This window comes from Aquarana catesbeiana, linkage group LG04, assembly GCF_042186555.1.
Source record: "Aquarana catesbeiana isolate 2022-GZ linkage group LG04, ASM4218655v1, whole genome shotgun sequence".
Taxonomy (NCBI): domain Eukaryota; kingdom Metazoa; phylum Chordata; class Amphibia; order Anura; family Ranidae; genus Aquarana; species Aquarana catesbeiana.
This window is the reverse complement of record NC_133327.1, coordinates 508,999,304-509,012,276: the sequence shown is the minus strand read 5'-3', so window position 1 is coordinate 509,012,276 and position 12,973 is coordinate 508,999,304. Positions and strand designations below refer to the sequence as shown.

At 43.4% G+C, this 12,973-nt stretch overlaps 1 protein-coding gene across 3 annotated transcripts in view; it reads left to right on the top strand.

Moving 5' to 3' along the window:
- The window catches only part of RASGRP3 (RAS guanyl releasing protein 3), a 252,417-nt gene that overhangs the window by 147,857 nt on the left and 91,587 nt on the right, over nucleotides 1–12,973 (top strand). For all 3 annotated transcript variants that reach the window (XM_073627726.1, XM_073627725.1, XM_073627724.1), the window contains exon 6: nucleotides 9,475–9,622. In XM_073627726.1, coding sequence (XP_073483827.1) covers nucleotides 9,475–9,622 — 148 coding nt within the window. The remainder of the gene's footprint in view (nucleotides 1–9,474; nucleotides 9,623–12,973) is intronic.

Sequence of the window (12,973 nt, the reverse complement as noted above, 5' to 3'; positions counted from 1 at the left end):
AAAACACCCCCACCTCACATAATAGTTTTCCTCCTCTCCTCTCTCTCCTTTCGTCTGCCCCCCACCTCCAAGGGGTAACAACCGTAGACGCACGCCATACTCCATCCTGAAATCTGACTAATTGAAGGATATAATTCCCTCATTCATCCGGATTCTTTCAACCACCTGGATTCCCATCAATGAGAGTCTTTCCTTCCTCTGAGTTGATAAAGGAGTTCCAGAGAGAGCATATCCTCATATTTCTCTTGTTTCTGCCTTTCTGTCCAATCGATTCAACTCTTCCACCTTCCTGAGCCACATGCCCACTAAAGGTGGCTGTGTCTTTTTCCATCTAAGAGTAATATAGGATCTCACTGCATTCAGAAGGTGGCATAGAATAAAATTTTTGTATGTGTTGACTGGTATTTTAAGGTCACGCAACAGAAAAAAGGCTGGATCCTTGGGAAACTTATAATCACAGAATTTTTTTAATGATCCTTCGAACCTTTATTTTGTGGCATGACCAAAAAATATGTACTAGCGTCCCATGCTTCTCTTGACATTGCTAACATCTATCAGAGGTATCTGGGAAGTGTCTATGAAGAAGGGCCAGGGTTTGATACCATTGAGAAAGAATCTTATGCCGCGTACACACGGTCGGACTTTTCGTCTACAAAAGTCCGACAGCCTGTCCGACAGACTTCCGGCGGACTTTCGGCGGACTTGCAGCAGACTTTCTAACGAACGGACTTGCCTACACACGACCACACAAAAGTCCGACGGATTCGTACGTGATGACGTACACCGGACTAAAATAAGGAAGTTCATAGCCAGTAGCCAATAGCTGCCCTAGCATGGGTTTTTGTCCGTCGGACTAGCACACAGACGAGCGGATTTCGGGGTCCGTCGTAGTTACGACGTAAAGATTTGAAGCATGTTTCAAATCTAAAGTCCGTCGGATTTGAGGCTGAAAAAGTCTGCTGAAAGTCCGGAGAAGCCCACATACGATCGGATTACCAGCCAGCTTTAGTCCGTCGGCGTCCGTTGGACTTTTGTAGACGAAAAGTCTGACCGTGTGTACGCGGCATTAAAGTTTGTTTCCTGTATTTTCGTACAAACTGAGGATTCAAAAATAAGATGTATTATATTGTTGCACTATTCCTCAAAAAAAGTTCTATCCAAGTCCAACTCCCATTTTTTTTTAAAACGGCAGCTGGAAATCCTCCCGAGGAACAGCCAACATGGCATACATCCTTGAGATTGTATGAGAGAGAGACGTCCTCTCTCAATACAGTATTCTTCAAATGGAAGTAGATTAAGCTTAAAACTATCAGAGGTATTTAAAGTGTATAAGAAATGCCTTAGTCGGGCTGCTTGCCAGAAATCTAATTGTAAGGTACCATTTTCAGATGTCAACTCCTGGAATGCAGACCAGTCTCCTGATACCATAAAATGAGATGCCCGGTATATCCCCTGTTCCATCAGAGCTTCAAAGGTTCCCTGCTGTAACCTCGGGACAAATTGTGGATTCCCCAGAATGGGGAATAATGGAGATTCTATTGATGAAAGTTTGCCATTAGAGAAAAGCCCGAAGCATTGAGGCAGTGTGGGCCCAATCAAAAGATGTTTTTTGATACAGGATGGAAGCTCCCTATAACATCATGGGGCTCTATGTAGCAAAACATTACTCTGTACCTGCTCCAGGCTTGGCCATATTTTTAAGTCTCCATGTTGGCACCAATCGATTAGATATCCTAAGTGGACTGCCTGATAATACTTATACAGAGCTGGTACAGCCAGTCCACCATATTGTTTGTGGAGGGTCAACAGAGACCTGTTAATCCTCGGTTGTTTATGTGCCCAAATAAACTCAGTAAATAGTGCATGTATCCGCTTAAAGTACTGTATAGATATATTAATGAGTAGAGCCTGGAACAGGTACATAAACTTTGGAAGAATATTCATTTTAATAATATTACACCTCCCAAACCAGAAATGAAACCCTTTGTGCCATTTTTCCAGAAGTGTCCACACCTTACATAGGAGTGATGGAAAGGTAAATTCGAATGTGCATGAAAGGTCTACTGGAATCATAGTCCCCAGATACTTCAGGGCTTGGTCCGTCCATTTAAATTTATAGCTAATTTTCAATGCCTTTATCAAAGTATTGGGGACAGATATTCCCAAGGCCTCCAACTTGGAAAAATTTATCTTAAAGTATGATAAAGATCCATAAGTCTCTGTTTCTTGAAAAAGTTTAGGGAGGGATATCATCGGGTTTGTTAGTGAAAAAAGCATATCATCTGCATATGCCGAGATCTTATATTGAAATCTGTCTACCTTCACTCCCTGAATATCTGGATTTGCCTGAATCTTACAAAGAAAATGTTCTAAAGAGAGCGCAAAGAGAATAAGTGACAAGGAACACCCCTGCCTGGTCCCATTAGTAACCATAAATGGGGGAGATAAGATTCCATTTACTTTTACCCGTGCAGCTGGGGAAGTGTATATACTCAAAATCCATCATAACATATTATCTCCCAGTCCCACATATCGTAATACAAAGAATATGGACTTCCAGTTCACTCTATCAAAAGCTTTCTCTGCATCTGTTCCTAGAAACAACGCATGGGGTCTTGGATGTATTAGCCAGGTGAATTAAATTTAGGGCCTTTATAGTGTTGTCCTATAGTCAGGCCTGTCGCGACAGGAAAGGCAAAGCAAGCAATTGCTTGGGGCCCCGAGCTGGCCTGGGGCCCCAGCCGCGCCGCCGCTTCCTATAAGCTGCAGCCTGTAGTGTAGCCGAGCCCCTCTTCCTTCCTCCTGCAGTCCGCGCGGTACAGGACTCAGGAGATTCAATTTCCTGTTCCCGGACGGACTGACAGGAAGTGCACACACTGAGTGCTCACTTCCTTTTGTCCCGGCCGGCCGGGAACAGAAAACTGAATCTCCTTCCGCACGGTACACGGTAGGGAGGGGGGTTAAAAAGAACACGGGGGGGGGGAGTAGTAAGGGGGGGAGGCAGTCATCAAGACCCATTTAGTAATAAAAATATGGTAGCTTGCTGACCATAATAAAAACAATTACCATAGCTTTCTTTCCATTTTCTTCTTTCTTTACCATCCCATTTCCTGCACCATTGCGTGCGTGCGTGCGTGCGGGGGGGTTGGGCGGCCTCCATGTCCATTTTGCTTGGGGCCCCCAAATTCCTTCAAACGGCCCTGCCTATAGTTGTTGCCTTTATAGTACCTCCCTCCCCGGGACTAACCTAACCTGATCCAAATGTATCAAGGAGGGCAGTAGTTGTTGCATGCGTGTCACAATAATCTTGGTAAAAAGTCTGTATTTAAAAGAGAAATTGGTCTATAACTCCCCCATTACGTGGGGTCCTTACCATCTTTCGGTATTACTGTAATATAGGCTTTCAGAGTTTCTGTATGAAAGGAAGTTGAATCGCCTAATCCATTAAACATTTTTACAAGGCCCCATGGTAGGCATTAGTTGTTTGTAATAATACACAGTGAAGCCATCTGGGCCAGGTGCTTTACCTGACTTTGACGAGTTCACTGCTATCTGTAATTCCTCTAAGGTAATTGGTGTCTCCAATTCTTGCTGCACTGTACTTGTTAAACCAGGCACACCGGAGGACGCTAGTTATTCATCTATTGTCAACTGATCAGGTGAATCCAGATGCAGGTTATAGAGTAAAGAATAGATGTCTGCAAATTTCTGGGCTATTTATTTGGACAGGGTAAGTTTTCCTCCATCCGCCCCCATAATCAGTGGAGCATAGGTCATTGAGTAGTGCTCGAGCTAATAGTTTACCGCATTTATTACCGGACTCGTAGGAATGTTTACGCCCTATCTGTCTTTTGAGCTTTATAAAGCAGTAAGTCAGTAAACTGTCTACCTGCCGTCAAAAGGTCTCTTTCCACATCCAAAGAAGGAGTATATTTATGGATTGTTTCTAATCGATATATGTCCTTTAATAGAGTTGTTAGCTCTATGAAAAAGGCACCATATATCTACTAACCTTGTTTCATGGAGTGATTGAAGAATCCGTTTCCATGGACCCAGGAGCACTGACTATGAGCCTATTGAAGTGTCTTCTGTGGGAACCAGAGTGTCATGGTTATGTAGTAATGTTTGTCAGCTTACCTCTCCATGTGTTCAGATTAAGAGGCCAGCCACTCTCACCTGGCTGCTTAAGTAATCTATCCTCAAAGCATGACTCCACCGCAGCCCCTATCAGGGAACGCTATATTAACCTGTGCACTGCAAGCCAGCTTTGCTGATCAATATTGTGTGATTTGGCTTTCATGTGCTCATTGTTCTGTGTCCTACGTCTGATCCTGTTTACCGATCTTGGCTTGTTTTTGACTATCCCTGCGTGCTTGTGACCCTGACTTTTTGGCATGTTCTCTGTCTATCCTTGTCTGCTATTCGCCCTGACCTTTGGCTTATCTCCTTACTATCCTTTGTTGTCCTGGGCTGCTGCTTCCTCTCTGTCCTCCTGTAGCCTACCGTGAGCATGAGCTGGGAGACCCTGGGGGCCGTGACCTGGAGTCAGTTGCTTTGCAGTCCATCCTCACCACTAGAGGCTCTGGTGAACACCTGCTGGCTCTTAGACTCCGCTCCCTGGGGAATCTTATGCTCTAGCTCCCAGTGGGATCCATGTTGGTGCTCCAGTGGACCTGCCTTCCTGAACCACCCAGAGTTCTATCCACAGCAGTCAGCAGTAGGGTCCACTACCTTAGTGGTGCCCTCCTGACCCCCCCAGGTGTGCATCTGTCACCTGGACTCAGGTGACCTGACAGTTTGATTAGCCATGGAACGGCTGATGTGCCGCTTCCCACAGATGATCCATTGCAGGGCATAGTCCGCAGATTAGAGACCCAGGCATTGAATCAGACTCAGCAGCCTGAGCTCCCTGTCCCCTCTCTTCGACCCGAGGAGCACCTCCTGCCAGCTGAGGAACCTATGCAGCTGGGCTGGACCAAGTTATCTCCCGAAGGACGTGCTAGGCACAGAACTCTGAGCCTGTGCCTCTATTGTGAGGCCGAAGGTCATTTTCGTGACACTTGCTCTCTTCGTCCGGAAAAACGCTCGGGGCTAATACATCTGGAAGGTGGAGTATTGGACCCTGGAATATCACCTTCACCTTCTCGTCTTCTTCTTTCTGTGTTCCTTCCTGTCAGCGCTTCCTCTCATTCGGTCTTGGCATATCTGGATTCCGGAGCCGCTGGCAATTTCATGGACTGGGGAACTGCATCTTCCATGAGACTTACCCTTTTGCCCCTCACAACACCATTAGTGGTCTTGGCGATTGATGGCACTGTTCTCCCAGGGGGCCCTATCCGCTTCCAAACCCTCCCTGTTAAGATGTAAGATGTCGGTAGGGACACTCCACCAGGAGTGGATATCTTTCCTTATCTTACCTAAGGCCTCATCTTCTATCCCCTGTTACGGCTCCATTCTCCACACGCTGAATGAACTGCTGGACAGATCCTGGCTTGGGGTTCCTCCTGTTCCTCATCCTGCCTACTCAAGGTTGCCCCAAAAGCGAAACTTCCTGTTGCCACCATCCCAGTATCTTCTGCTCTTCCCGCTGTATATAGCGATTTCTGGGATGTGTCCTGCAATAGTCGGGCTGATGCACTCTCTAGGTCATGTGGCACTCTGATTGGGGAGCACACCTGTGAACCTGAGCCAATCATTCATTCCAGTTTGCATAACCATTTACCTTTGCCTGTCCCTAAACTCCCTTGGACGCACAGCCAGGCTAACTCGCCCACCAGTTCCACAGTCGCTACGCCCTGCGATGTGATGGTGGTAGTCGCTGCACCTGGCGATGCTATTCAGTCGGCTTCTGTACCAGTTATGCCAGTCCAGCCTATGCCCAGTGAGCTTCCTGCTTTTTCTTATTCAGGACCTTCTGTAACCTGGCCTCACCCTACTACTACTACGTCCATTCAAACCTGTCTAAGAGGCTCAATCCATCCTTTGGATAGACTGCCTCATTTGGCCAGGTGGGTTTTTCAACCTTTTTTTCAGGGCTCTCTGCATTCTGCTTGTGTTTCAGCTATCCAGCTTGACTCCTGTGACACGTCACCTTCTAACCAACCTGGCCTCAGGGATCCACTGACCTCTGCCCAGTCTGATGGTCCTGTGCTGGATGTCCAGCTCATCTTTAAGGGTCTGGGGGACCCTGCTTAGATTCCTGATGGTCTTCTCATGCCCTTACCCATTCCTAAAAAGCCTTTAGTCCTCAATAAGTCCTCTCGTCCTCTCCCTACCTTGGTTCCGGTCTCTGAGGATAATCTAAAGTACAAGGTTAGTCAAGTTCTGGATTCCATGCTCCGTAAAGGCATTTTTCAGTACTTCGCACATTGGAAAGGGTTTGGTCCTGAGGAGAGGTCTTGAATCACTGCATCTGAGGTCTTTGCGCCTCGTCTGTTGAGGAGGTTTCATCTGAAGTTTCCCTCTAAGCCTGGGCCCAGGCGGGGAAGGGCTCATAAGAGGGGGGTACTGTCATGGTTATGCAGTAATGTTTGTCAGCTTACCTCTCCATGTGTTCAGATTAAGAGGCCAGCCACTCTCATCTGGCTGATTAAGTAATCTATCCTCAAAGCATGGCTTCACCCCAGCCCCTATTAGGGAACTCTATATTAACCTGTGCACTGCAATATTGTGTGATTTGGCTTCCGTATGCTCATTGCTCTATGTCCTACGTCTGATCCTGTTTACCGATCTTGGCTTGTTCTTGACTATCCCTGCTTGCTTGTGACCCTGACCTTTTGGCGTGTTCTCTGTCTATCCTTGTCTGCTAGTCGTCCTGACCTTTGGCTTATCTCCTTACTATCCCTTGTTGTCCTGGGCTGCTGTTTCCTCTCTGTCCTCCTGTATCCCTCCGTGAGCGTGAGCTGGGAGACCCTGGGGGCTGCGACCTGGAGTCAGTTGCAACACAGTCCATCCTCACCACTAGAGGCTCTGGTGAACACCTGCTGGCTCTTAGACTCCGTGCCCTGGGCAATCTTATGCTCTAGCTCCCAGTGGGATATGTGTTGGTGCTCCAATGGACCTGCCTTCCTGAACCACCCAGAGTTCTATCCGCAGCAGTCAGCAGCAGGGTCCACTACCTTAGAGGTGCACTCCTGACTCCAACGGTGTGCATCTGTCACCTGGACTCAGTGACCTGACACAGAGGAACATTGAGATCTCCTCAGATAATCAATTGGCCCTCCAAGAATTCCATAAGTTTGTTTAGAGTATTTCTAAAAAATTAATCTTGTTGTGTGTTCGGGGCATAAAAGCAGGCCAGTGTTACTCTAATACCCCCCAATCGTACCTTTGAGAAATAAGTGTTGCCCCCCTGCATCTATATGGGATTCTATACATGTCCATGGTACTTTGCTTGAAATTAGAATAGACACCCCCTTAGACTCCGCAACTGGGTTATTGGCGTGGTAAACCACTGGGAAAAGCCTGCTTCCAAGTATAGGGAGACTGTTTTCTCTGAAATGTGTTTCTTAGAGGAATGCAATATCAACCCGCAATCGTTACAGCTCCGGGAGAAGTCTTCGTCTCTTTTCAGGAGTGTTTAGTCCCCTAGTCTTAAGGGACATTTTAGAAAGGTCATCCATCTCTTTTATCCTACCCTCGGGTCCTCTACACCAGGAGTGGACTAAGGGGCAGAGGGTGAGGACACGAGCTATGAGGGAGGAGGAGAGAGAGGGTGCAAGAAAAAAAAAACAAGGGAGACTAACTCTACCGTAGCTCCTCCTAGGGTCACTTAAGCAAATTTGCTTTAAGCACCTCGCCTACTGACTCTAGGCTATATGAGTGCTGGGGGGGAAGTAGCCCAAGCATGATCAGCCTAAGGAGATCTCCCGGCAATCTCCGCCGGCTCTCATACATAACAACAGAAAAAATAGAAAAAACAAAAATAAAATTATTTCCCTATGCATTGTTATGCACTATAGTATAGGTGTGGTTAGGTATACTGTATATGTGTGTTGGGGTGCCATTCATGTATTGCAACACAAAGGTGTGAAGCCAACTTAAAGGACCCCCCCTTGTTTGCACATACATAGACACTGTTAAGATGAGAAGTAAACACCTGATACACAACACAAATTAGGTATGGCCTTGCATGCCTGAAGCAGTAGAATAACCTTAGGAGAATCAGATACATTTAACACTAAAGTGATGTGCTGTAAGGGCTTGTTCACACCTAAATGAGGTGTAGGAAACCAATGTTCCGTGCACATTTCCCACACTGCGTTCAAAACATACTGAGAGTGTGATCTGCTCCTGGTGTTAATAGACCAACACCCCAATAATAACACCCCAAACGCAGATCACAAACACAATGCGTTTGCCTGCACCAGATGGAATGGTAGTGCCATGTGATTTGGTGAAGTGCATTTTTTAAAAGTAGTGCATGGACTACTTTTTGTGTGATCCAGTGTGATTTCAGGCCATTCAAATTAATGAACTGAAAATCACACCACGCTGAATCGTATAAGAACGCGGACCATGATTCAGATGTGAACCGGCCCTAAAGGTTTTTAATTTGCTGCATACTTACAGATTTGATTATAGTCAGTTTTTGCTGTTTCACAATTTTTATTGAGGCTGGATATATCTGACACTTATTAACTCAGCACAGTCTAGTTTTTAAAATTTAATAAACCAACCCCGAAATTATATTGTTTTTGTGAACTAAAAAAAGAACCTTTTTACTCAAAATATAGATTTAAAAAACAATTAGCATTTATTAATATTATATAGGATTTATTTAGAGCCAACAGTTTGTGCAGGGAGACAGTGCAGTTACAATAAAATGTAATACAAGGGGGATCAGAGGTCCTGCTCCTGTGAGCTTACAATCTAAAAGATTAGCAATTAGATAGTAATTTATTTTATAAATAGCCTATAAATAGTCCAGTCATCTAATGCCTTTTAAACTAAATTTAACATCAAGTATGCAATAAATAGCACCCCAAAAGATCTAAAGCATATTTATAAAACAGTGAATGTGACAATCACAAAAACATTCACTGCAGGTAAATCAATAATACAAATGAAAACCCAGGCACCAGGAAGATACATCTGCGGGGAATGTTTGGTGAGTCACAATCAGTGCTTTATTTATATACACTGTAAAATGTACGTAAACTCCAGGCTGCGAAAATTTACTTCAATTTACTGAATGGTCACTAAGAGAAACCTTTATCTCAATTCATAACTCCAACACTAAAGGGTTTTTCACTTCAAAAGAAGACATTAGCACATGATCACATTCATAAAATGGATATAAAATTATTTTGTAGGATTTTTCTTTTTTATTTAATATAGAACTGAGCACAGCAAGGTGTTGAGAACAGAGCCACACTTGTATATGGAGGCATCACAAACACTGAGTGCACTGTTAATTGTTTATTGATTGTTGCATTTTGTGGTGACAGCGTACATTGTCGCTTTTGTTTGCAGCCCATCTTATGACTGGATGCGAAGAGTCACACAGAGGAAAAAAACATCAAAGAAGGGAAAGGTTTGCCTTCTGTTTGACCATCTGGAGCCTGTGGAGCTGGCAGAACACCTAACATTTCTAGAGTATAAAGCTTTCCGAAGAATATCTGTAAGCAAAATTTTCTGATAAGCTCATCATTTTTATATTTAGAGGGTCACAAATTAATCTTTCAAAATAATAACTTTTATCGCAGATTAAAAGACAATGGTGCTGTTCATTAAACCGTGCACTTATTTTAATTAACTCATTGCAAAAAGAACAACAACCTTAGGCACAGTGAAAATATTCATCAGGGCTCCATCTGCCTTAGGGAGCCCAGGCCATGTGCTGCATGTTTCATAATAATCGGAGCAGTTTTGATTTTTTTGTATGCTATTTGGTGTGGGCTGCATCATGCTGTCTTATGAGCATATAAATGTATATTCATGTATTAACCATTTCAGCCCCGGAATATTTTACCCCCTTCCTGACCAGAGCACTTTTTACAATTTGGCACTGCGTCACTGACAATCTGACAATTGCGCGGTCATGCAATGCTGTACCCAAACAAAATGTGTGTCCTTTTTTTCCCACAAATAGAGCTTTCTTTTGGTGGTATTTGATAACCTCTGCGGTTTTTATTGTTTGCACTATAAACAAAAAAAAGCGACAATTTTGAAAAAAAAACAATATTTTTTACTTTTTACTATAATAAATATCCCCCAATTTAAAAAAAAATAATTTTTTTTTTCATCAGTTTAGACCGATATATATATTCTTCTACATATTTTTGGTAAAAAAAATCGCAATAAGCGCATATTGATTTGTTTGCCCAAAAGTTATAGCGACTACAAACTATAGGAAAGATTTATGGCATTTTTATTTTTTTTACTAGTAATGGCGGTGATCTGCAATTTTTAGCGGTATTGCGGCGGACAGATCGGACACTTTTGACACATTTTTGGAACCATTGACATTTATACAGCAATGCACTGATTACTGTGTAAATGTCACTGGCAGGGAAGGAGTTAAAACTAGGGGGGATCATAGGTTTAGATGTGCGTTCCCTCAACATGTTCTAACTGTATGGGGATGTGACTTAATAGGTGAGGAGACATATCGCTGTTCCTACTTAGTAGGAACAAACAACACATGTCTCCTCTGCCCTGACAGCACAGGGATTTGAGTGTTTACACACACAAATCCCCATTCTGACGCTCGTGTACGCGATCACGCATGGCCGGCGGTGATCGTGCCTGCCGGCCACGCACATCAGTTCCCCACCGTGCAGCGGGTGCTCTCTGGTGGCCACTAAGGGGAATGACCTACCCGTATGGGATTTCGCCCAGGAGAGCCATTGTGCCGCATTATATCTGCGTGAGCCGGTTGGGAACTGGTTAAAAAGCCAAAAATATATCAGGGGTTATTTACATTAGGAAGTGCAGCTATTCCTAGCACACAATGCATCTTTTTTCGTGCTTGTCCATTTACAATTTGCAGTTTGAACACCGCCCCCAGGTGGTTAACCACCATTTTTTCTGCTAAAATAATACATGGTATGCTTTTGAGAGTCTGCACACACAGATACATTAGTTCCCATTTTAGAGACATAGAAAAAAAGGCCTTTTGTAGAGAAAATTATGGTTTACTATACAGTAACAAAAACAAATCAGCAATAATCAAGAAAAAATTCCAAATGATTTACCCAGTAAAATTTACTGGTCATTTTCAGTTTAGTAGTCCATCTGACTAAATTATTTATTGCCACTTATGGATAGATAAATGTCAGCATTTAAAGGACAACTTCTCCGAAAATACAAAATTCAGTATTTATTGGATAGTAGAGGGTACAATCACCCACCAGCTTTTTGTATCTTACAAAGATTTTAGTGAGGTGCTCTTAGTTGTACTCTCCAGAGCTATTAGCTGTAGCCCTTTCAAAGCCATCTACACGTGTAGCAGAGTTTTTGGATAATTTGTAAGTGCAAATACATAACATAGGAAATCTAGCTGATAGTATGACACCTTCCTAATAGCTTTGTGAAAATGTATGTAAAGTTACACAGGGAGTTAAACTAGTGGGCACTTAGAAGGATAGAAGAAAATAGTTATTTTTACATTAGGAGGATCCAAGGAAACTTGAAATACAGTAGACAACATATCTGTGCAACAAAGTGGATCTATTATGTAAAAATGATTGGAAAGGCATTCATCGGCGACATGGTAGACACAAGTTATCTTTAAAGCGGAACTTCCTTGGTATAAGACTTTGGTTTGCAATAGACCATCACAACCTTCTCATACTCCTCTTCAAGATATCATGAGAGGAAGATCCTACCCTGCGCCCCCACAGGGAATAGGGATGGAATGCTATCCTATCATCAACATATCTGGAAAATTACCATGCGCAAACGAAATGCTCTGACGCCTCACTCACATACTCCCTCATGGTACAATGGCCAATTATGCAAATTATTAACGATTCCAGATCCTATTATATGGGTTGTACATGGTATAGTATATTTGTATCAGGTTCTAACTCCTACCGGTCCTAAGACAGTCCAAATGTCGAAGGACGAATATTCCCTTCCAAATCATCCATTGTTCAGATAACTTTGTCATACCTTGCGCGCCCAGTTAACTTCTTCTTATCCCTCTCTGTCCACACCCTCAGTTTTAGATGTCATACTCAGACCATACCCCACTAAACTGACTTCCACTCTTTATACCATTATTCGTCTCCCCAGTGCCACAAAACTAGCATATAAAGCTAAAATGAGATGAGAAGCTGATCTTGGCATAATTGAGGAGACAGATTGGGACAAGATATTAGACAATTCTAAAACAGTTTCCCCTAGACTATCAGTCCGGTAACACAATTGTATATCATTCATCAAGAATATCTTACTCCTCAATGGATTGCCCAATATCAACCTGATCCTATGTGTTCACTATGTGCTTCAACCCCTGGCACTTTTTACCAATTGCCGTGGGCATGCCCAATTATTCAGACATATTGGCTTCAAGTGAGTTGCGTCATTTGTAATGACATGGGCTCACTGATCACCCTTGACCCTAAACAATGCCTACTCAGCTTACTTTCAGACCCAGACACTGATAAATTCCTTGATATATTCACACATGAAACACGTTTCATGGCCAGGAAAACAAGGGCATGGAATTTGATGCAAGTAATACCCAACTCGCTCCAGGCCTGGATGAGGAATATTAATGCCACACTCCCATATAAAAAATGAATATATGAACATAGAGGTTGCCTGAACAAATTTAGAAAACTCTGGGATAGATGTCTGTCACATGCTGGGATATGTACATGATTGTGATTTCCTGTTCATTTTGTCAACATTGATGGTTGTTATTTACCTATATGTGCCCATCTTGCCTTTCTCTACTTTACTATTTGCTATATTTCCCGTGACCATACATATATTTAATGACAGAACGTGGTTGTTTTTATAT